The following is a 22,707-nucleotide window of genomic DNA, read 5'->3' as shown; positions in this document are numbered from 1 at the left end:
GTGGGCCAGGCCCTCAGTTGGGGGTGTGAGAGAGGCAACTGATATATCTCTTGCATATCAATGTTTCTCTCCTTCTTTCCCTCCCTTCCTCTCTCTCTAAAAAAAGAAATAAAAAAAAATAAAAATGAAAAAGAAGTAGGTTTTTCCAAAATTGTGATAAACACTAAAACAAAATATTAATGCCCAGAAACCTGAAAGCAACTTAGGAATTCAACTTAGTGTTATAGCAACTTAAAAAATCATACTAAATTTTAAAATGCTGTGAACTTCATTCTTTCAAGTTCAATAATCCAATAAAAAAATCAAATTGTTCCAAATAAAGAAAAACATTTAAAATTTTATGATTGTTAACCTTTCTTAACAATAGGTCATTTTAACAAAGTATGCTCTTGAATTTGGAACTAAATTTATATCTCAGCTCTTACACATATTCCAACTAATTATTTCAGAATGAATGTAAATGACACTTTAATTAGTAATGTGTCTCCTGGCAATTAAGATTCTCTTACTTCTCTCAGCAATTAAAATGGCAAGGCATATTATTAAGGTCCCATGATTCTCCATACCTTTTCCTAACAATTAGCATGAAAAACATTAAAGGCACGATTGTAGCTATAATCTATTCACTGAATATTTGGTAGCAGGATACATGCTTTCTCATCCTTGCCTAGTAATTTTTTATATCACGTATATTACCTATCAATCATTACTGCAATTTGTACTCTGTATCACAAAGTTCAATTTTTTCATTTTTATAACTTATTATAATCAATTGATTTTATAGAAATCCAAGTTATAGGGATAACTTTAATTACAAAATAATTTTTAACCCATTTATTCATGATATGACTTTAATTGGCAGAACATTAAATAAAGAGTGGTGGATTCTATGAGAAAATATTAGTGCTGGATATATGAGATCTAAAATTACTGTAAATTGAATATATTAATATCACAAAGATATATGCACAAAATTGTTTATACTGCATATGGGGTCAAGAATAAAGGATGCACTTTTATTTTTAATTTTTAAATATCTATTTTCTAAAATGGTATTATGAAGTGACTTTAATGTTCTTTTGATGGTTTTTCCTATAACTCCAGCTCTTTATAACATATATTATCACCCTAATAGGAAAACATCTCAGTGTTACACAGAAACATATACATATTCTGTGTAATGGGGACAGGGCCACAAGCAGCTGTGCAGTCCCTAGCCATGTAACAGGGATAGGACACAGGGACAGGGCTGCAAGCAGCCACAGTGGCTGTATACTCCAAACACTCCAACAAAAACAGTACTGCTATGATATAACACTGTCCTTTAGTAGTTTTAACTATGTCTTAAATTATTTCATCAATTATTCATATCTTTCACAATAAACACACCTAACACTTTCATTCTCTTAAACAGTTCTTACTAACTCTAATAGTTAAACCCTGAGGGGACAATGCATAGTTGTCTACAATGAAGTGCAAACTTTGGAAAGATTAAACAGATCCTGTCAAACATCCATAAATATGTCTTGCTTGAGGTCAAGGAAAAAACTAACCACACCAGAATTTGTTTTTCTTTGAACAAAAAAGGTACACCATATTTTGCCATGTATAATGTGCTCCTGTGTAAAATACACACCCATGTTTTGTGCACATTATACACAAGATTATGATGCCCATTATTATACCCATGGTTTGCAATCACTATACCCACATATAATGTGCACCCTTATTTTTCCCTAAAAGGTTTGGGCAAAAAAGTGCACATTATTCATGGCAAAATACTGTATTTGTGTCCAAAGTAAAAAGAGGTATTGCAAGCAATGACAGCCATATCCATATTATCTACATTATTTGCAAATATAACATCATTTTTCTGTTTTGTTGCAGCTCCCTTATTCATTTTACACTGTTTTACTCATTTCAAATCCCTATCACTTTTAAAATTTGAGGTATAAGTGACATACAACATTATACAATATTAGTTTCAGGTATATGACAATGATTTGTATATACTGTAAAATGATAACCACAGTAAGTCTGGTTAACATCCATCAACACAGTTACAGAAGTTTTTTCTCTGTGATAAGAACTTTTAAGATCTACTCTTTTAGCAACTTTCAAATATGCAGTACAGTGTTCTTAACAATAGTCACCATGCTGTACATTGCATCCTGTGGCTTATTTTATAACTGGAAGTTTGTGCCTTTTGACTTCCTTCACCAGTAATTTTTTCTGCCTGCTCATCGTAGCCCACCTCAGCCCAGAAGGCTATCTGATCGCCAGGTTTCATCATTTTTTGTATTTCATAAGGGAGTTGAGCCCTTTCATGCTTCTTAAATATGTGTCATATTTGTTCAGTTGAATAAATACTCATAAGCACATATAGTTATCACAATCCTACCTCTATGGACAATATTTTTCAGGTAATGAATATTGTTTTCAAATAATCATTACATGTATTCTTGTTCATTCACTGACCATAGTGACCAACAAAAATTATACTCAGTTGCCTTGGGCCACACTTTTGTGTATGCATATAACACTTCAAAGAAGAGTAAAAAGGTTTTAAAAATTGTCTATTTTTTAAATTGCTTTTGAATTCTGGTATAAGGGTTTTTGGAAACAGCTTTAAATCACCAGTTACATCAGGTTCTGTGAATGACTTATTTATAATGTCTTTTCAACCAGGATGTGAAAGTCATGGAGGAAATAGTCAAATACTCGATGATCCATTCCACTCTGTGTACACGGTTATGTCATATTCTGCCAGCTTAAGTTGTTTTCTTTTACAGTTTTCTACACTTCTGGTCTATGCTGTTAGGTTAACAGCTGTTCTATATCTGTGGTGGCAGTAATTAGCATTACTATATCTAATATATTGCCAGTGCTGCTTAATGTCTCTTTTTAGGCATCGCCATTTTTATAGCAAAATTCACACTATTTATTCATTCATTCTTTCATTTAAAGAGTCTGCACATGGTAATCAATAAATACGTTTGAATGACTAATTTGATGAAATCAAGCACATATTCAGTGCCTGGTGGAACAATGTTGAATAGTAACCTCTAGTCTACAAGGAGTTAATCTCAGCTGGAGGGACAAACAAGAGTGTGGATGGTTATAACTCTACAATAGACCACATTCAGGGAATCTGGGAGCACAGAATATAGATGCCTGAATTAGTCTGAAATAGAAAGAGGAGGAGTATCCAGAAATTTTCATAATGACTCAATTTTAAAGTACATCAACAAATTCTTAATCAATATTTAATTTTGTGCACTATATTCTAAAGTCTATGGGCAAAGCAATAAAGTTAAGAGTCCAGATCCTTGCTTGCAGGAGACAACGATACAGCCACAGATGTAGGGCACACACATCACAAAAGCTAAGTATCCAAAAGAAAGTAGCATGTGGTAAAAGACCAAAGGAGAACAAGGATCTCGGCACAACTCATGGTAAAACTTGAAAAAGTTTAGTATTATCTTGTAGAGATACATTTTACATTCTCATCAATTCAATTAGTCTTAGGTACACACTCAAGAAAAGTGCCCATATATACCAAGAGACATATACAAGCTATTCAAAGTAGCATTGTCTGAAATAACAAAAATCTGGGAATCACCCAAATGCCCATTTTAATAAAATTAGTAAGTGATGGTATATTTATAGAAAGTCATATTATGAGGATTACATATATATAAATGAATAGATCAATGTGGCATAGAGTTCAAGCCAAGGAGTATACTAATCCAATTCTGTGGATCTCTTGCACTACAAGAGAACAGGAAGGAGAAGGTGGACAGGATTTTGTAGCAAGACAGTAGTGCACAGTATCAGTCAGCCTTTGTTCTGTAACATACCGCTCTAAAACTTAGTGTCTTAAAACAACAATCAATTATTATATCTCATTAATCTATAGTTGACTAAGCAGTTCTACTGATCAGGGCTCAGGGCTCTGCATGACCCAGTCATAGCTGTGGTCAGTTACAAGTTGGTTAGGCAGCTTTGTTCATTTTGTCTGGGCTCACTCATGTCTGAGATCTTGGCCAAGACAACTGGGCTAACTCAGTTCTGCTCCTTTAGCCCTTACATACCTTCACAGTGAAGGCAGAACACACAAGAGCTTTTTTAAGCTTTTGCTTTTGCCTAGTTTGCTACTATCCTGGGGTCAAAGCAAGTTACATGGCCAGGTCAATGTTCAAAAGAAAAACAGATAAAGAGCAAAGGGTATGGATTTAGGGATCCCATTTATTGGGTCCATTTATGTCAACCTACCATAACATATACAAAAAAATCAGTTTCCTAAATAAACTAATCCTCCTTCACTGTAGCAAAAGGTAGGTCTTAATCAAAAAGGTTTAAGGAAGGTGCTAGGAAGATAGTATGGAAAGAGAAAGCCCGCATTTCTGGTGCCTGGGGACCACAGTGAAAAGAAAACCGAGACAAGGCAGGCAGCTTCGAGAGCTGCACGGTGGAGTCGGGGAGAGTGCCCAAGATAGAGGGGCTCCTGCCTCACTTCCCACGGCAGGTTCCACTGGAGAGACTCAGTTGTAGCAAAGTGGGAACTGTTCCCATGAGGCAGAGGGAAGGGGAGCCTCTTTTGATTCTTGTGGAATAAAAAGGACTTGGCAGTTTCCTCAAAACCAGACAGTGGGAACAAAGGGTCTAGGCAGTTAGTGAGAGTCAGCTCAAGATGAAGATTAGATTAGAGAGAAAATAAACTACCTTTCTTGGCACAGCTATACTCGTGTGAGAAAATGTGCAACCTAATACTGAACCGGTAGGGTCTGGTTAAGAAAGAATGGAAGAAATAGGGTTGGCTAGTAAACGCATTTTCAGGGTGTAAGAACTGATTGATTTGGCAGAGTTGGGGAGGGATGGTTTGTTGGGTATACAGAGGAAAAAAGTTGGAAAAACTAGATAGGGCCAGATTTTCAAACGATTCAAATGCTAGGCTAAGAGAATGTGAACCTAATCCCATAAACAACACAAAAGCACCAGACGATTTTTAGTAGAGATATAATAAAAATAGTATTCCTAAATTCCTTAATGGTTTGGAAAGGTAAATACAGCAAGATAAATACAAAGATTACTAAAACAGTTTTTGGTTTGGTTTGGTTTCTTTGTTAGAGCAGAGACTGAACTGCGGAAGGAATGGAAGGGATTTATCAGTGGGAAACACCAGAGAGAGACAGGGACTAACCACTAAGAGCAAAGAGGAAGTGGGTCAGGACAAACTAAGGATCAATTGAAACCGGCAGAAAGGATGAGGCTACCAACTTTCACAGAGGTGGAAATGGCTGATATTCACATTTTCTGTAACTGACCTTTGGTCTATTGTTATATTCTTCTAATCCACTGTCAAAAGAAAAAAAATTATAAAATCCATAAATACTGAAAAATACTGATATATTGATATGAAATAAGCAAAAGCACTAAAATATATATTTGTACTTTTATAAAGGCAACAAACTGATTCTTTTTTTAAATTATGAAAAGAAGATGTGCTTTCCCTCTCTGAATTGAATATTAATATACTATCCTTAAGGATATAAATGATTCTAGGATGAATGATTAGAAATTTTAGTATTTTAAAAACCCTTTGCTCTTTCTGTTCATGTCATTAACTGGTGCTAAAATTGTGATGACTCTTCTTATAATCAGAACACATATTCATCCAGCTAAAATTCATTTGCTATCTTCCCCATTATCATTAACTTACAATGATTTTCAGGCATTTCAAATACAGTCTTGATACGGAACTGTGGCTGTGAGGTTAAATTCTGTCGCCAATGCCCCATTCTGCTAACCTCTAGCTATGATCATAAAAGACAGGGTTACGAAATAGTCCTTTTGACAGTATGTTATCATTTATGAAAAGAAGGCCAGAGTTAAATACATTGTTAGACATTGGGGCTGCTTCTGAAGAGATTTAATAGTTTCTGTATTTTCAGACACTATTCTACCCATCAGTACTTTCCACTAACATTCTTTTTTTCTTCTGGGTCCTGTGATATCCCCCTAAACTATCTTCCCCTCCTTTAGTTAGGGCTTCCAGAGCAGGCCAGCTTGCCTGCAACAAATTCCAGCAGAGGAACTTACCTGCCGACCAAGTTCCTCTGCTCCTGCTGCCCTTCACTACTGCCGTGCTTCATGCTGTCCTCTACCTCAGGTAGTCCCCTACATTTTCTTCCTCATGTTGACCCACAGCTGTGCTCTGACCCTTTGGAATCTTTACAAACCTAGAGCAGTTAGCCCATTCTTTTGCTTACTCCCTCCATCAACTTTCCTTCCATTTGTAGGCCCTTGACTTGACCTGTCTCTCTACCTGATGAGCAAGGCACCGGTTCCTTTTAAATTCCTCTTTTGTTCTGTTTTGTCAGTTGCTGGAAAGAATATCTTCATTAAGTTTTTCTGTGCCTATCAAAATGGAGGAAAAGTGTTAACTAAATAGAATTGATAGAATAAATTCTGAAATAAATGTAACTATTATTACAAAATCAGGAATCACTATAGGACAAAGAAAGTAAATAACTTCTTGATTCCATAAAAATAGTATGTACAGACTTCAATCTTGTTTTCTTTTTATCTTTAATAAGTATTGGTTACATAATGCATCACTCTTACATAAGTGAATGCTGTGGTATAATCCTAACCACAAGAAATGTTGCTAAAATTTTCTCCTACGGTTAGCCACATATCATAGGAATGGTCTAAATATAAATGTTGACAGATAATAGATAACATTAGAAATTTACATTCTCCATCATAGCTCAGAAAAAAGCCATTAAAAAAGCAAGCTTCACTGTATTTTTTTTAGAGAATACATTTTCCATAGATAGTCTTCAGATTTCTAGGCATACAGAAAATTTTAGAATAATGAAACTTACTGTAATTCTTTTGGGGGCAATAATGTTTTGAAGCATAATCCAACAAATTTACATTATAGTGTTACTGATTAGGTAATGACATAAATCAATGCCATAATTATTTTGAATATAAAAAACCTGTGACATAAGTTCTGCATTTTTTTTCAGAAAATAAAACATTTATTCATTCAACAAACATTTATTTAATTTCTACCAAGTAGTAAGCAATTTTTTAATATATTTTATTGATTATGCTATTACAGTTGTCCTGTTTCCCCCCTTCTCTCCCTTCCACCCTGTACCCCCTCTCCCACCCACATTCCCCCCACTTTAGTTCATGTCCATGTGTCATACTTATGAGTTCTTTAGCTTCTACATTTCCCGTACTATTCTTGCCCTCCTCCTATTTTCAACCTACATTCTACGCTACTTAGTCTCTATACCTTTTCCCCCTCTCTCCTCCTCCCACCCCCCTGTTGCTACCCTCCATGTGACCTCCATTTCTGTGGTTCTGTTCCTGTTCTAATTGTTTGCTTAGTTTCTTTTGGTTTTGCTTTAGGTGTGGTTGTTAATAATTGTGAGTTTGCTGTACTTTTACTATACATGTTTTTTCTTTATCTTCTTTTCTTAGATAAGTCCCTTTAGCATTTCATAAAATAAGGGCTTGGTGATGATGAACTCCTTTAACTTGACCTTATCTGAGAAGCACTTTATCTGCCCTTCCATTCTAAATGAAAGCTTTGCTGGATAGAGCAATCTGGGATGTAGGTCCTTGTCTTTCATGACTTGGAATATTTCTTTCCAGCCCCTTCTTGCCTGTAAGGTCTCTTTGGAGAAATCAGTTGACAGTCTGATGGGAACTCCTTTGTAGGTTACTGTCCCCTTATCTCCTGCTGCTTCTAGGATTCTCTCCTTCGTTTTTACCTTGGCTAATGTAATTATGATGTGCCTTGGTGTGTTTCTTCTTGGGTCCATCTTCTTTGGGGCTCTCTGAGCTTCTTGGATTTCTTGGAAGACTATTTCCTTTGCCAGAGTGGGGAAGTTCTCCTTTATTATTTGTTCAAATACGTGCTCAATTTGTTGCTTTTCCCCTTCCCCTTCTGGTACCCCTATAATTCGGATGTTGGAACGTTTAAAGATGTCCTGGATGCTCTTAAGCTTCTCCTCGTTTTTTTGAATTCTTATTTCATCATTCTTTCCTGCTTAGTTGATTCTGTCTTCCTCCTGGTCCACTGTATTGTTTTGAGACTCAGTTTCCTTCCCTTCACTATTGGCTGTCCTCCGTGTATCTTCCTGCATCTCTTTTATGGTAACCTGCATCTTTTCATCTAATTTGTGTCCAAAATCAACCAATTCTGTGAGCTTTCTGATCACCAGTGTTTTGAACTGTGCATCTGATAGATTGGCTATTTCTTGGTTGCTCAAAAGGATGAGTCCTGGGGGACTGATCTGCTCTGTTGGAAACATGTCTCTCCCTGTCCTTTTTTTTTTCTTTTTTTTTCCAGTCTGGTCGCTCTTGTTACAGTGGGGGGCGGAGCCTTAGGTGTTCACCGGGGCTGGGCACCCCAGTCACTAGATTGTGACGTTATATGTGGGGGCGGGAGCGAGGACGGGAGGGAACAATGGCGGTAGTTCTGTTCTCCTGGGATCTCAGACCCTTCTCTGGGATCCTGGGCTGTGAGCTCTGCCCTGGTCCGCAATCGCCGCCTCACTGGGTCCGCCAGCCGCAGCTTGCGTACTCAGGGTCCACCGCTGCGTTCTTGCCCGCCGGATGGTTGTCGCGCCGATTTTGCGCCAAGTTTTCCCTGACCTCCACACGCCGCTGACACGCGCCCGCCCGGCTCGTCTTCTCCTACCAGTCCGGATGTACGGGTCTACTTCAACTTCTTGGCTGTCCGACTTCCTTCAGATAAATCCTCTATCAGTTCTGGGTGTTATTCTATCTGTAAATTATTGTTGTTCTAATCTTGGTTGTGCGAGGAGGTACAGTGCGTCCACCTATTCCCCCATCTTGCCGGAAGTCCAAGCCGCAATTTTCTAAAAACTAGGTTTACAAATAGCAGTGAACAAGACAAGGTTCCTTTCCTATTGAAATTAGATTTGGTTGGAGATCTGCTCAACAGTAAATCACCTAATTGGAGATAAAATTTTAGTTGGTGAGACAGTCAATAGCCATATAACATTGGATGCTCCTAAAAGTTTAAAAAGAGTGAAGCAGGTTACAAAGAAAGCTGGCAGTGTAGAGAGAAAGGCACACTCTGTGGGTGGTGGTAGGATGGGCCCCTCCGCAGGGAGGACACCCCATTAGAGCCTTGATAAGAGTGAGTGCAGTGGATGTGGGGGAAGAACTTTCTTTGAGTGTCAGCAACTGCCGAGGTCCTGTACTTGGAACCTGCTGAGAACTTCAGAGCAGCAACTGCAGAACCCCAATTTCAGCAACATCAATCTCTCCCAGCAACTCTTTTCATGAAACATTAGCATGTATAATTAGACTAATTATTCAATTACATGAATGTCTTGGCTGCTGTGGTAAGTACAAAGCAATAGTCTTTGTGCAAGTAAGTTTTGAGTGAGCTTATCAATCCCACCTTAAGTGTGTATAAAACTATAATTTAAAACATATAAAATATAGCTGAGCTAAAGTTAAAACTTAATGTATTTGGTATGTAAAAATTATTGAGACCAACAACTTACCAAAAAGTGGACAAATTTTAATACTAGCACAACCTGACAGACTATTTAGAGCTAGGTAGGATCAAGTAATGCTTGTCTGTCTGATGATTTAGATAAGAAAATTAAAAGTAAAACTAGCAATTCCACTAAACATACCAAAGATACCACAAGTTATTTAAAATTCATGTTTTGAAAGCATCTGCCATTTTTAATATGTTGGGCTCTGCAATGGGAAATAAAGGAAGAAGTTCTATCTTATTTTCCTCACTTGCTATGAAATAATCTCCAGGTGTTCTTTTTCAGAACCTGAGATTATTTTGTCTCTCATATAAATCATTGAAGTCAGTTCCTCAGGCACAACTAAGAGCTCTTATGTAATATTTTCATTTTTCTCCCTTGGGACATAGAGAAGACAAAATAAAGTTGGCAGTAAAACATACACAGACACACAAATGAAACAAAATACCATCACCAACACCTACATATGTAATAGCTGTCAAATAAAAATGTAAACTAAAGCCAACAATTAAGCAGAGGGTCCTAATGAGGGATATAACTTTTATACTCTCAAGGAATTACTGAGGATTTGTACCTTTCTATTTTCCCATCTATCTTTGAACATTTTCTTTTGATTATACTTAAATGATATTATTAAAATCAGGTTTTATTATAGTTCATGGGACTATGATTTTTAAAAAATGTTTATCTTAACAACAACTGTTACTGTGCTCAGGATAACCCAACTTTATGGTTGAGAAAAGTGAGTATGAGAAGTTAAGTAACTTGACCAAGTTTGCATAACAAATGACAGGGCTTGAATTTGAGCCCAGGTCTGTTTAACTCCAAAGCCTGCATGCTTCACCGCTTTCTGTCTTGCTTCCTGTTTATGATGATGTCTGTAAAGAGTATCATGTGGCTTGAAAACCATTTAACTTTTCCCATCCTGCCCAAGAACATAAACATTTCCATCTTACTTTCCTTAAAGAGAGATTGAATTTTAGGTTCGAAATAAAGAATTAAAAGAAGTAGATTTTGGAGCTGTGAGAAACCTAAGGGTCATTTGGTGAGCTCAATGTGTTGAAACCTAAGGGTCATTTGGGAGCTCAATGTGCTCATGGCCCCAGGGCCAGAGCAGCGACCTGCCAGCGGGGCTGGAGCCCAGGCCTCCCAGGTTCAGGGCTGCTTGAGAAGGGACGAGGGAGAAAGGGCCAGAGACAGGAGTCAGAAGGAATTAGTGCTTTTATTACTTACTTTTTAAAGTAATTTTTGCTCTGTTTTATATCTTGAATGTTTATATTTATTTTTACTTCTTTTACAGGTAGCTCTACACGACCATACACCTTTTATAGGGTTTTATCAATAGCTAAGACACACTGAGGAGCACTGTGAGGAAGCCAGGATTTGAAGGCAGAGGAAGTCTGGTCGCAGTGCTCCCGCTCCTGTGAACCGTGCTGCTCCTTTGACGACTGGATGGACAAGAGTCCTTCCTCAAGACTCACCTTAAGGAATCCTCACAAATGAATTTCCCTAATAAGCAGGTTTGGGGTAAAAGAAATTTAACTATTTTTAATTTTAAAAATCTATTTGCTTTTTAACTTTTTAGTGTGATAACTGAATTCTTTCATCATAAAAGTAGTATAACTACTTCACAGAAAACATAGAAAATAGAAAAAAAATTACCCATAGTTGTATTATTCTATGTCATGTTTAATATACATATTTCCTTTCTGAATTTTTCTATGCATGTTTTTTAATACTATCAAAACATAATAATTCTATAATGTATACTTTTCAAATTAATCTTACATAAAGCCTATTGTTTCAGCCAGTCTTCATACTTCCTTTCTTGCCTTGAAAAATTTCAAATAAATCCGGAAATCTGTCATCTCCCTCCAGGTTGCCCCACGTCTCCCAAAACTCTGTATAGCCTCCACCTGAGGGATGCCTGCAGTGGGAGGAGGGGAACATGCTCCTGGAGGGGCAGGGGAGGAAATGATTTGCTGAGTCATGAATTCCCAGGGGGCTAAGGAGCCATTCACATTTTCTAATCTAATGTCTCCTTTAGCAACTGATGAAACCAAGGACAATGAAGATGCAGTGACTTACCCAAGTTAGTGAGAGAACTGAGACCAAGAGAGAAATGTGTTGGCTCTTAAATTAGTGCTTATTCAACGTAACTATTACTGCACTGGCCTCCATCTGTGCCAAAATTATTTTTAAACTTCTGGATGTGTGCAAAAGAATAAAAAGTATCACTGTGTCAGTACACAGTACAAAAATTTTATGGTAAGGCATCAATTAAAAAAGTGAAACAATTCTATAATTCTATACATAGACTGGTTATAAAATTTTATAGTATTCCTAAATAGTTTTCCTATAATTTTTGGAAAAGTACCCCAACTTAGTTAAGATAAACTATGAATATGGTCTGTGGTTTGTGGGAAAAGATAAAGAAAAAAGGACCTCATCTTCCCTTTTTAATTATTTGGCCTAAAATGCCTTTGTTTAAGATGCTCAGATATGACATTTAAGGCTGTCTATAAACAAAAGAAAGCAGTTTGATGCATGAAAAGTAACAGAAGAAAATAATGTATGTTAAGATGTGTGATGCACAAGGTTAAGCCCGGGGGTCTTGACCGTTCAGATAAGCCCAAAAATCCACAAGGCAGACTGGGTGGAACAGACACTGCTTTATTCCTCACATTACAGGGAGTGCCAATGAGGCAGGTCCCTGAGGCAGGACAGCAACCCCTGTGTCCACTGTGTCTGATACCTGTTTAAAGGGGTCCCATGTGTCTCACACGTGACTTGAAACTACATTACCACAGTATACAGACAAGGTCAAGAAACAGTCACAGCAAAAGAAGCTACTCCCAGAAAGTGATAAGGAGGAAGTTACAATTCATTTCCAAAACAATACATATTCCTTCTAGCCAGGGGCCCCCTGATCAGTCCTCAGCCACGGGAAGGAGGAGGGCCGTGTCCACTGACCCCACAAGACATTATTCCCCTGGAGGAAAATCTTGAGAATGAAAGGGTGCTGAATGGAAAGCCACATTTAAACTTAGCATTAAAGACTCATTTATTACAGAAGCGATCAGAGAAATTTTGCAAAGGAATATGTTAAAACATCTAGTTTAATTACCATTAAAGCTGTGTTTCAAAATATTTCTATCATTATATAAATTATACTTAATGATTTAAGTTAGCATACAGAAAATGACCTAAATATAAAGGCATTTAGAAAAAGAAATTTGGCTTTATAGCTTCCTCTTTTTATCATTCTGCAATGATTATATCAATGTTAATAAAGTACCACAGGCAGATTTCTCTTCTAAAAGTTGTATATGGAAAAAGAATCAATTATGTATGAATACTCTAGCAAATGCTATGTCAGAAGTTTTGGCAAGGCAACAAGAAGTGGGATTTCTATGAAATCAGGATAAGCCACAATGAGGTAAATTTAAACAGGGAGTGTGCACAGTCCTGTCTGCAGAGTCAGGTGAAGGTCAGATGTCCATACATGGTTATTTCAGAGAAGGTCCTGTAGGAAAGTCATTCTAAGAGGTCACTTTAAAATGAGAAATCAATTTTTCTTGGGGAAAAACAGACTCCTGCTTTTTGTAAGGCCTGGGCCCCCCATGCAGATGCCATCTTGAAAAGAGGAAAAGATTTTCCCTCCCTTGTCCTGTCCCCTAAGTTAGTTGAAGATCAGAAACCTTACATCAGAAATAAAACAGTGCAACTTTATTAGAGTGGAGTCATCACACTCTAACAGCAAATGCCTTGTTTGAATTCTAAGTATGTGACTAAAAGTTTCCGTGGCCATGACAGCCCAGCCGGGACTGCCTGGGAGCCCTCTGTATGGGAGAGCAGGGGAAAACAAAAATGTAGCCAGCCTGGTGCTCATCCTGTTCTTCCTGCTGGGAGCTGAGCTGCTGGCCCTCCCCTGCAGTGAGAGGTGGGCTCAGTGCCTTTTATACCTTTATGATGTAAATGGACACTTTACATATATTCATGTATTTGACGATTTCAAAAAATTTCAGCACTTCTATTTATTCAACACATGTTTAAATAGGCATGTTTTCTTTTCGTATGACTCCACATGAAAAGAAATATAAGCTTTATATGACAGTGATATAACTACAATTTTACCTTAACTGTGACAAAACTCTCCTATAGTTATACATTCATGAAGTTCTCATTCATTTTTGACTACAAAATAACCAGTTGCCTGCAGAGTTCTGATCGGTCCTGGTCAAAATGCCTTCATGTATTTGTCATGGCAAATTTAATTTTCTTTCTCCTTTTCAACTGTAGACTTATTTGTCATGACAGTCATTTGTTTTATTATTTCCATTTTATTTTGCCTTTCTTTCCATTGAGAAAATATCACTTGAATTAGGAAAATGTTATTTAATAAAATGGGGATAGTATTTCTGAGACTTAAGTTAATACTTTTACTTAGCCACTAGGTTATGCTAAAGGATAGTCCATTTGTTCAAGAACAAGGCTGTTTTCCAGCTCCTCAAAGAAGCAGGCAAATAAATTCAAAAGCTGAGTATGAATTATTCAGCCATTCAAAATCTAACCGGTAATTCATTGAACAGATTTATATGAGTTCATTTACATAATTACTTTATATGATGTACTCCAAAAGAGTAAATGCACTGACTATTTTTTTTACCAAATATGTCTGATGGTAATGTCCAGTTTATTTTTAGAAGAATGAAATTATCATTATGTTTATTTTATCCAATTAAATATATATTTTCATTTGCATGTAGTCAATTCTGTTTTTAAAAACTAATGTATACAGTGATGGACTGATTAGTTTATCAGAAACATGAGCTTTAAATCAGATATTTTTCTTTCTGCTTCAAAAAAAGGTCATTTTAAAACACAATAGTTAAGAACCAAACATCATGAATTTCACTTATCTTAGGCATTTTTTCATATTAAAATTATACTCTATCTCCTATAAATTGTGTTTAAAACCCTTCAGTTTCAATTTACAAACACAGTTCACTGTCATTCTTACTACTTTTCCCTTAAAACTCTAAGGAGTGCATTATTATCATTTTCATCGTCATGGCTTACATCTCTCCCTAATTACAAACTCCGGAAGGCAGGGGGGTTCAAACAGACCTGAGAAACTCACAGTCTAGTTGGGAACACATATGAAAATACACATAGCATTGATAGAAGATTTATTTAGGTACAATACAGGGGCCCCTAATGTGATACATGAATAAAACAGAGAATATGTGTTAAAACAGTTCACATAAAGATATGTATGTCCCCATTATTAAAACAGAAAATAGGCTTATGACTGAAATCTAAAAGGATTTCAAACTCTGTTTCTGAAAATGCTCTGAAGATAAAATCTATAACCCTCCGATTTACTGTTTAATCTATATGGAAGAAGAGTTTGCTATATTTTAAAGATATATTCATCTTTTTTAACTTGACATGTCTCTTTTTCAATTATTCATAATTCATCTGTTCATTATTCATTACAAGATGAATTATTGACAGAACACAATCCAGCCCGAAAGGAAAATGCTATTAATCTATGTGCTCCTATTAAATTATTGCTTTGGCATATGATAGATAGAGCACTTGGGGAGAGAAATGGTGAGTTGACGTTCTCTTCTTAAATGTAATTAAGTTCAGCAAAATCCATTTATGAAGCACCTCAGAAAAAGATGAATATAGTTATGATGGAGGTCAAATTATGTTTTCTCACAGACAAATATGCACAAGGGTGATACTAAAATATTTAAAACTTACCGCATTGGCACTCAGAAACCCGGACTGTGCTTGTGGTAAAGCACCTGTGCTGTCCCCTCCCACGGGGACATGCTGCTGTCACAGCAATGTTGAAGGCTTTTAATTCTGGCTGATCATTATTATGTCCAATACTGATATTAAGTAATTTCTGAATGACTATTATAAACTATTATAATATTCTTAATTATGCTACACCACAAACCAACTCTAGATATTTTCAGTCCTAAAACTGAAATCATAGATATTTTCTAATCTAGAATTTCTTCCTTTTATACACCATAAACTTCAGATGCCTGAATGTCTGAAAATGCCTGCTAGTATGTTTTAGCAATGGTAGATAATAATTGATGTAGCTGAGACCTAAACCACTCCTGACTGGCATCTACGGTGAGACCTTGAGCTTTATAGATTAAATTGAGAGACTGTGATATATTCTCTTTGGCAATCCCCTTCATCTTCACCAGATGTGAACTCCAGAGCCATTCTGGGGGCTCTGAATTTGCCAAAGGGCACTGATAAGTGTTATAAACCAATTGTCCTTTAGTGCAAAGAAGTGATTTAAAAAACAATAAAAATAAAAAACAAACAAAAATCAAGCCTTGAAAGGGGGCTGGATTATCCCACCTTCCTTGGCTCATTCATTCTAAAGCGAGAAACTGCCAGGATCCCAGCAAGGCTTTCTTTCCATAGAGGCCAAAGGCTGCAGAACTTGCCATGTGCCCAGCTTTGCATTCAATCTTGGTTCTCGGGACAACCTGAAGGTTCCAGGGGTTACTCACTCTGGTGCTGGCCATGCATACATTAAGGGCTATCTTGGCATTATAACATTTAAGTTCCCATTTTTTGTTGTGCCATTCATGAAAGTAAAGAAACTAAGTTAAAACCAGGGCAGATATAACTGTAGTGGCTGAAACACATTGTGTTCCTATATGTCTAACTCTAGGGTGCATAGTTTCTACTAGTCTCTGAAAACTTTGGAGCATCAGTACTCAAGACTCTCTGGGCTAAAAGTTGCATCAAACTTGTCACTGTCATCCAGAACTCCTGCCAAAGCACACACTCTGTCATGTGACCAGTATGCCCTTCCTCCCCACTGTCCACCTGATGAATTAATACTTCAGAATTCATCTTGAAAGTCAGGTGTCTTGTGAGATTTTCATGACTAACTCCAGCTGGAATCATGTGTTATTTCTCCCAGTTCACATTATTCCCTTATAGCACTTATGGCCAGTGTTATAATCATTTGTATACAGGCTAGAATCCCTGACTAGCCAGTTCCTTTAGGCCTAGCACGGCATCTCACTGAGGTCTGTTCTGGTTTCAGCAGAGTAAGCGCTCAATAATGTCTGCAGCATAAATCAGTGGTGAGCAGGAAGACGGATGAATGAAAGACAGAATGCTACATTTTAAATCCCAGGAATTCCAACCGCATTATGAGCTGAGTCACAGTCTTTACTCCACACGACTACATTAAAGATGCCATAACGTGGGCTTCCCAAATGACTGTTTCCCTGGGTGAGACTAGGTCTGATTCTGCACACACAGCCTGCCTAAACCCCGGGAGCAGTACAATTCTCAGTCCCATCCCAACTGTCATACATTCATGTGGATTGCCCCCTACTCAGAGTCCAACTTTCCCTACGGTCATCCAAAGAACCCTTATCTTGTTGACTCATCAGTTAATTCTGCCACCATGTTGGCAATCTGGGTCCAAAGCCTGCAGACTCTGTACAAGAAAGCACTTTCTTTGACGCTTATTTTTGTTAGTAATTTAGGGTAAGCCACTTTAGCAACTGCTTCTCTCCATACTAAGAAAAATGGTCACATTCTTTCCTAGTGGCTAACACCCCTATGCTGGGATATGGCTGTAGTGAGTCCTAAAGTGTTAATCTGAGAAAACTGCATTTAAAAAAAATAACTCATTTTATTGTACTTACGAGTTCAGACCTGTTACCTCACCAGCAATAAAGGAAAAAGGTCTTGGTGGAGAGGACTCGGCCCCACAGCAATCCCCCGGAGCTCGTGCCTGCACTTCTGGCTAACCTGCCAGCTCAGTCTCCTCCAGCACTGATTTAGTTTTTCAATCACTCACTGGATGAACACTCATATCTCTCCTATGAAAACTTACACAATCACCTGGGTTATATTCAAACCACTTTTTAAACTTAATATATTCTAGGTAATTTAACTATTCCTGGGGACCTGAATGCTAGGCTTATTTCAACTATTAATATATTTTGAAAAATATTACTTAGGCAATATCTCCATATATCACTGTTCTTTATCAACATAAGTGATGTGTAATACCAATGCAATCAAGTACCAACATTATATTAGCATGTAAACAGTTATACTAACTAAATAACCATATATACTTAGCTATAAAGATGTCCACAGGTTTAAAAATGAAGTTAACATATATATGTCATTTGGGGGGCACTCCATGTGAAAGCCTTTCAGTAAATTGAAAAAAGTAATTTGCTGAAATAAAATGCAATAATTCAACAGAAAAACATCTTCAATTAAACACTCACCCACTATGTTTCATATGTGGTGGTTTATCCATTCGCACTGCCAGTTTGATTTTTAAGTCAGAATCCTGGCTATTTTTTGGAACTATCATTCGGTGCAAATCAGCTGACTTGGAGCTATTAGAAGTTGGGTATAGTATCACCTGTAGGAGACAAAGAGAAAACATTTAAGTGCAGAACACAAATGTCTGAGGATTGGAACTAAAATCTTTTGCATGTGTTTTCTTGTCTGAAGAGACGGTGTCGTGCCAAAACGTGCCCAAGAGACCACCTTGCTCCCACCACAGCAGAGGGTTTTCAATACAGATCTCATTTGTTTTTTGACAAATACGTGTTTTCATAGTATCACATAAATTTTCTTCCTGTGTCACTTCACAATGAATCAACAGCACAGTGACTACAGTTGAACTGACAGTTAAAAAATACTTAATAGACAACTACAATTTCAAGAATACTTTAAACTCCTTATGGCAAAGAAGATCAAAAATAAATATCCTTTGAAATTACAGATAGCATGCTTAAATAGCAAAACCAATTATTTTAAGCAGCAAAAATACACTCTTGTTTTAATATTTTCACTGTGAAATAGTATTAAAGAAAATCAACTCAATTAGAGATGGAAAAGATTGATCATAGCACATTTTCTGCTCCAGATCGATACCAAAGAAGAAATCTTCCCCCTGATTACATGTTTTCAAAACTATAAACATGATGTTATAAAGACTGAAACAAAGTTATTATTGTTAATAAAATTGCCAAATTACCAAATGATTATTTCACAACACTACAGCTCCACAAAATCAACACAAGAAAGAAAAGCTTAGTCTTCAGATATTAGGTGCCAAATAGATTAAACAATGTATTTTACCCCTTGTAGTCAGCCTTGACACTCTTTAGAAACATCCAATATCAAAGCCATAATGAATATTTTAAAATGGGAATACTATATGTGAAGGATAAAATAAAGATATGAAATGTAGTGTACTGTATTATAAATAATTCTTATTTCAAACCAATGTGAAAAGTAAATAAACCTGAAGTTTCTATGTAAATGGAAGAATTACAACATGCTCAGGTATGCCAAAATGGTTTTAAAGCACAACATGACACATGAATTTAATGTGCTCTGCCAAAAAAATCTTCATTTCCATGTATAAATGGAAATTTTCACTGAGAAATCTTCAAGCAAGGCCCTTTTTCTCTCTAGGAAAGTCAAAAAAGCTTCTCAAACTATTTTCAACTCCCAAGTTGTCAGATGTACTTACTATTTTGAGACTTTTCTCAAGGCTATTCTAAAAGCCACAGCTAAACTGAATCTAGCATATCTGTACACTTAAGCATATAAAGGCACATCCAAGAACAGATTAAATGGCATTTGTGATGTTTTCAAAATTTATCATCATATTCTAGAATAAGTTCTTTTTGACTGCTAAAATACCCAATGAAATCTTTTACAGATTCTTTCTTAATAGTAAATAAAAATAAGCTGATAATTTTTTTCTCAAACCATTAGCCAAAGGAATATCGTTATCAACATAGAAAGTGATTCCGAAAAAGAATCAAAGACTAATACATATCCTGTGTAGCTATAAGCTACCACTTCCCCAGAAATTCTGAAAAGCTTTTTCTCTTTTTCTGTCCCTAAAGCACACTTTTTAAAAAACGTATGTTGGCACGAGCCACCTACAGACTTTATTCCTTTGTAATTCTCCCTTCTATGTTTATACAAAAGTTGGTTTTGTTTCAAACTCTAAATGTCTTTTAGAGGAAGGGAACATTTAAATTAAAAGTTCTGACTTTCTCATTCTCTAAATGCCAATGATGGGTTAACTAAATAAGATCCTAAAATAACTAACCTCAGCTGATCTACACATTAAGGATCGCTCCGGACTGAGCACCATCATTTCTGCCACAGTTCAGTTCTCTGATAGGTACTTCTAAATGAAGTCAGTGGGAGGATTTACTGCTTATCTCTGTTCAAGTAAAACATCTGAGTGCTCACTACATGGGGACACACAAAGGTGAAAAGTATAAATGGCTCAGACCCCTCAAAGAGCTCATCATCTCTTCTTATCAGGGCCAAGAGCTCGGATAATATCTGGTAATATAATTTCTTCCTATTGCCCTTCTCTCCCTAGGGTATGCATCAGTTCTCTGATTTCATTAGTTTCTAGGTTTATTCACCATCATTTGTTTGGCTTCTCTGTTCTGTCACCTGTGTAGCTAATTTCTGTGTTAAATTTCCTGCATTTGAAAGACCTGGGTTTGTGTCTGTTTTTCTGGACTCTACTAATAAAGTTGTGAACATTGACACATAACAAATGGAGGCTCACAGATATATAATAGAAATAAAATTTATATATATATATAATAGAAATAAAATTATTTATATATATAATAGAAATAAAATTTCTATTGTTTCTAAATATGTTGTTTCAAAGGAACTTGACTGGCAAACCCTGAACTTAGCCTCAAAAATGGCCTATAAAAGAGTGTCCAGGTTACCAAATTGCACAAGCAGAAAGTGGTCATATTCCTTTCCACGATTTTAGTCATGGATGACAATACGAGGGGGAACCTAAAAAACCTGGAATTTTTTTATTAAAAATTGTGTATTGAGCCCTAGCTAGTGTAGCTCAGTAGACTGAGCTAGAGTCTGTGAACCAAAGGGTCGCTGGTTCGGTCCCCAGTCAGGGCACATGCCTGGGTTGCAGGCCAGGTCCCCAGTAGGGGGCACATGAGGGGCAACCACACATTGATGCTTCTCTTCTTCTTTTTCTCCTCCCCACTGCCCCTCTCTAAAAATAAATAAACAAAATCTTAAGAAAATTTTTTTAAAAATATGTATTGATTCTTACATGTTTAAACTTCAGTCACCTTCAAGGTACTCTCCATTTGTTGCAATATACCTATGGAGATGTTTTTCCGCTGCTCAAAACAGTTTTTGAACTCATCGATTTTAATGGCTTTTAGTACTTCTGCCATTTTTTGTTTCACATCTCCCACATCAACAAAACATTTACTTTTGAGGACTTTTTCGTACAGGGAACCAAACAAAACAAAGTCATTCAGAGAGAGATCAGGTGAATAGGAAGACTGGGGCATGGGGTCATGCTGTTTTTGTTAAAAACTGCCAACACTCAGAGTTGTGTGGACAGGTGCACTTGTAAATCACCCATCATGAAATAGGCAAACACGTTGAGTCTTCCAAAAGAATTCACTGAAGCCAAACACAGCCTCTCACAACAATGCCAGCTGGTACACTGATACAGATGGGTTCCTAGAACACTCACCTAGCGCCTAGCGGGGAAAGCCTGATCTGCAAGGGGCCCATGCTCCAGAAGATAATTCTGTTTTTTAGGGGGTTCCCCCTCGTAGGTCAAGGAAGAAGCTCTCAATGTAGGTAGCCAGAAGGGGCAGGGAGAACAAAGGACAAAGGAGTTCTTTTCAGATGCCTAGTAAGGGTATAACATTGCCACACAGGGTGTCTGGACAGTGCCTGCCATGGTAGGGTTTCATTTTTGTCATTGGACAGTTATTCGTATGCATTTCCTACTTCACCATTATTGAAATGGGAAAGTTAACTGTCATTCTCCTGCCCCTGCTCCACTGCTATGTACTGGATTTGTTCCAGGGTGGATGAGGAAGGGAGGTGAAACAGTGGACAGTTAACTTGAACTTCAGTGCATAGGTCAATGATCAGCAAAGAGCCACAGCTGGACCTGATGGACATGTTGTACTTTGGACTGGATATAAGAACAGAATAAGACTTTGGGTTCTTTCCCCTGAGTTGAAACAAATGTGTTCTATGCATAACTAGGGGGGAGGAAGGGTAACAAAATTGCCGTTATCCTTGGCTATAGGAGTGAACTATGGCAAGTCACCTAACTGCACTAGGATTCATGTTTCCACTAGTATAGAACTGTTGTTAGGAAGCACATAGTCAGCCAAGGACCATATATTATAGCTCCCCTTGCCTGTAAGTGGGGCCATAGTTCTAGTGAATGGAATATGAAGAGAACTGGTGTCACTTTGGGGAAAGATGATTAAGATATAGACATGACTTCTTAACTCATCTGTTAGCCAAATGCATAGTAATCCAATGTTCTAGGAAATGAGAGAGACATAAAGTGGAAAACTAGAGGCCTGAATCACCACGTGAAGGAAATCTACCAATCTAAGCAGGAATGCCCATATGAATCTGTTATATAGGTGCAATTGTTTTAAACTACTGAGATGATGTCATTTGTTTGTTACAGCATCTAGTAGTATCTTAACTAATATATTAACACAAAGTTTTGCTTCATAACTCTTTTACAAGTAAATAAGTGTTTGAAAAATTTTATTTTATAATAAAGAGTTCTACTTCAATAGGGTTTAGTTCATGTTCAGAGAGATGTATCTGATATTGATGTTACAATAATTATAATATTTTAAATTAATTCTTTTCTCCTCACTCAAGGACATTCTTTCATTGGTTTTTAGAGAGAGAGGAAGGGAGAGAGAAACATTGAGTAGTTGCCTACTGGATCAAACCTGCAACTTAGGTATGTATTCTGAACAGGAATCAATCTGCAGCCTTTGTGATTACAGGATGATGCTCCAACCAACTGAGCCACACCAGCTAGGGCAATAGTTAAAATATTTAACACATAAGATTTACTAAGGATGCTTCTGCATTCTAGGTTCACATCTAAATTACATTATAGTTCTGTACAAAATAGCTTCTTATATTATTTAGCAAAGTAGGCGTTCTTCTATTTATTTCTCTTAACCTTTCTATACACACTTCATCTTCTAGTATATTTTTGTCAGCAACACTTTAAATGTCTTGTCACTTA

The 22,707-nt window shown here is 36.9% G+C and overlaps 1 protein-coding gene across 18 annotated transcripts in view; it reads right to left on the bottom strand.

The window, feature by feature from the left end:
* CADPS2 (calcium dependent secretion activator 2) overlaps positions 1–22,707 on the bottom strand; it is a 586,770-nt gene that overhangs the window by 244,784 nt on the left and 319,279 nt on the right. For all 18 annotated transcript variants that reach the window (XM_045846981.1, XM_045847023.1, XM_045846989.1 and 15 more), the window contains exon 8: positions 17,870–18,009. In XM_045846981.1, the coding sequence (XP_045702937.1) occupies positions 17,870–18,009 (140 nt within the window). The remainder of the gene's footprint in view (positions 1–17,869; positions 18,010–22,707) is intronic.

This window comes from Phyllostomus hastatus, unplaced genomic scaffold (genome assembly GCF_019186645.2).
Source record: "Phyllostomus hastatus isolate PE091 unplaced genomic scaffold, TTU_PhHast_1.1 phas_contig_118, whole genome shotgun sequence".
NCBI classification, from domain to species: Eukaryota; Metazoa; Chordata; class Mammalia; order Chiroptera; family Phyllostomidae; genus Phyllostomus; species Phyllostomus hastatus.
Note: the sequence above shows the minus strand (reverse complement) of the source record. Positions and strands in the feature narration are given on the sequence as shown.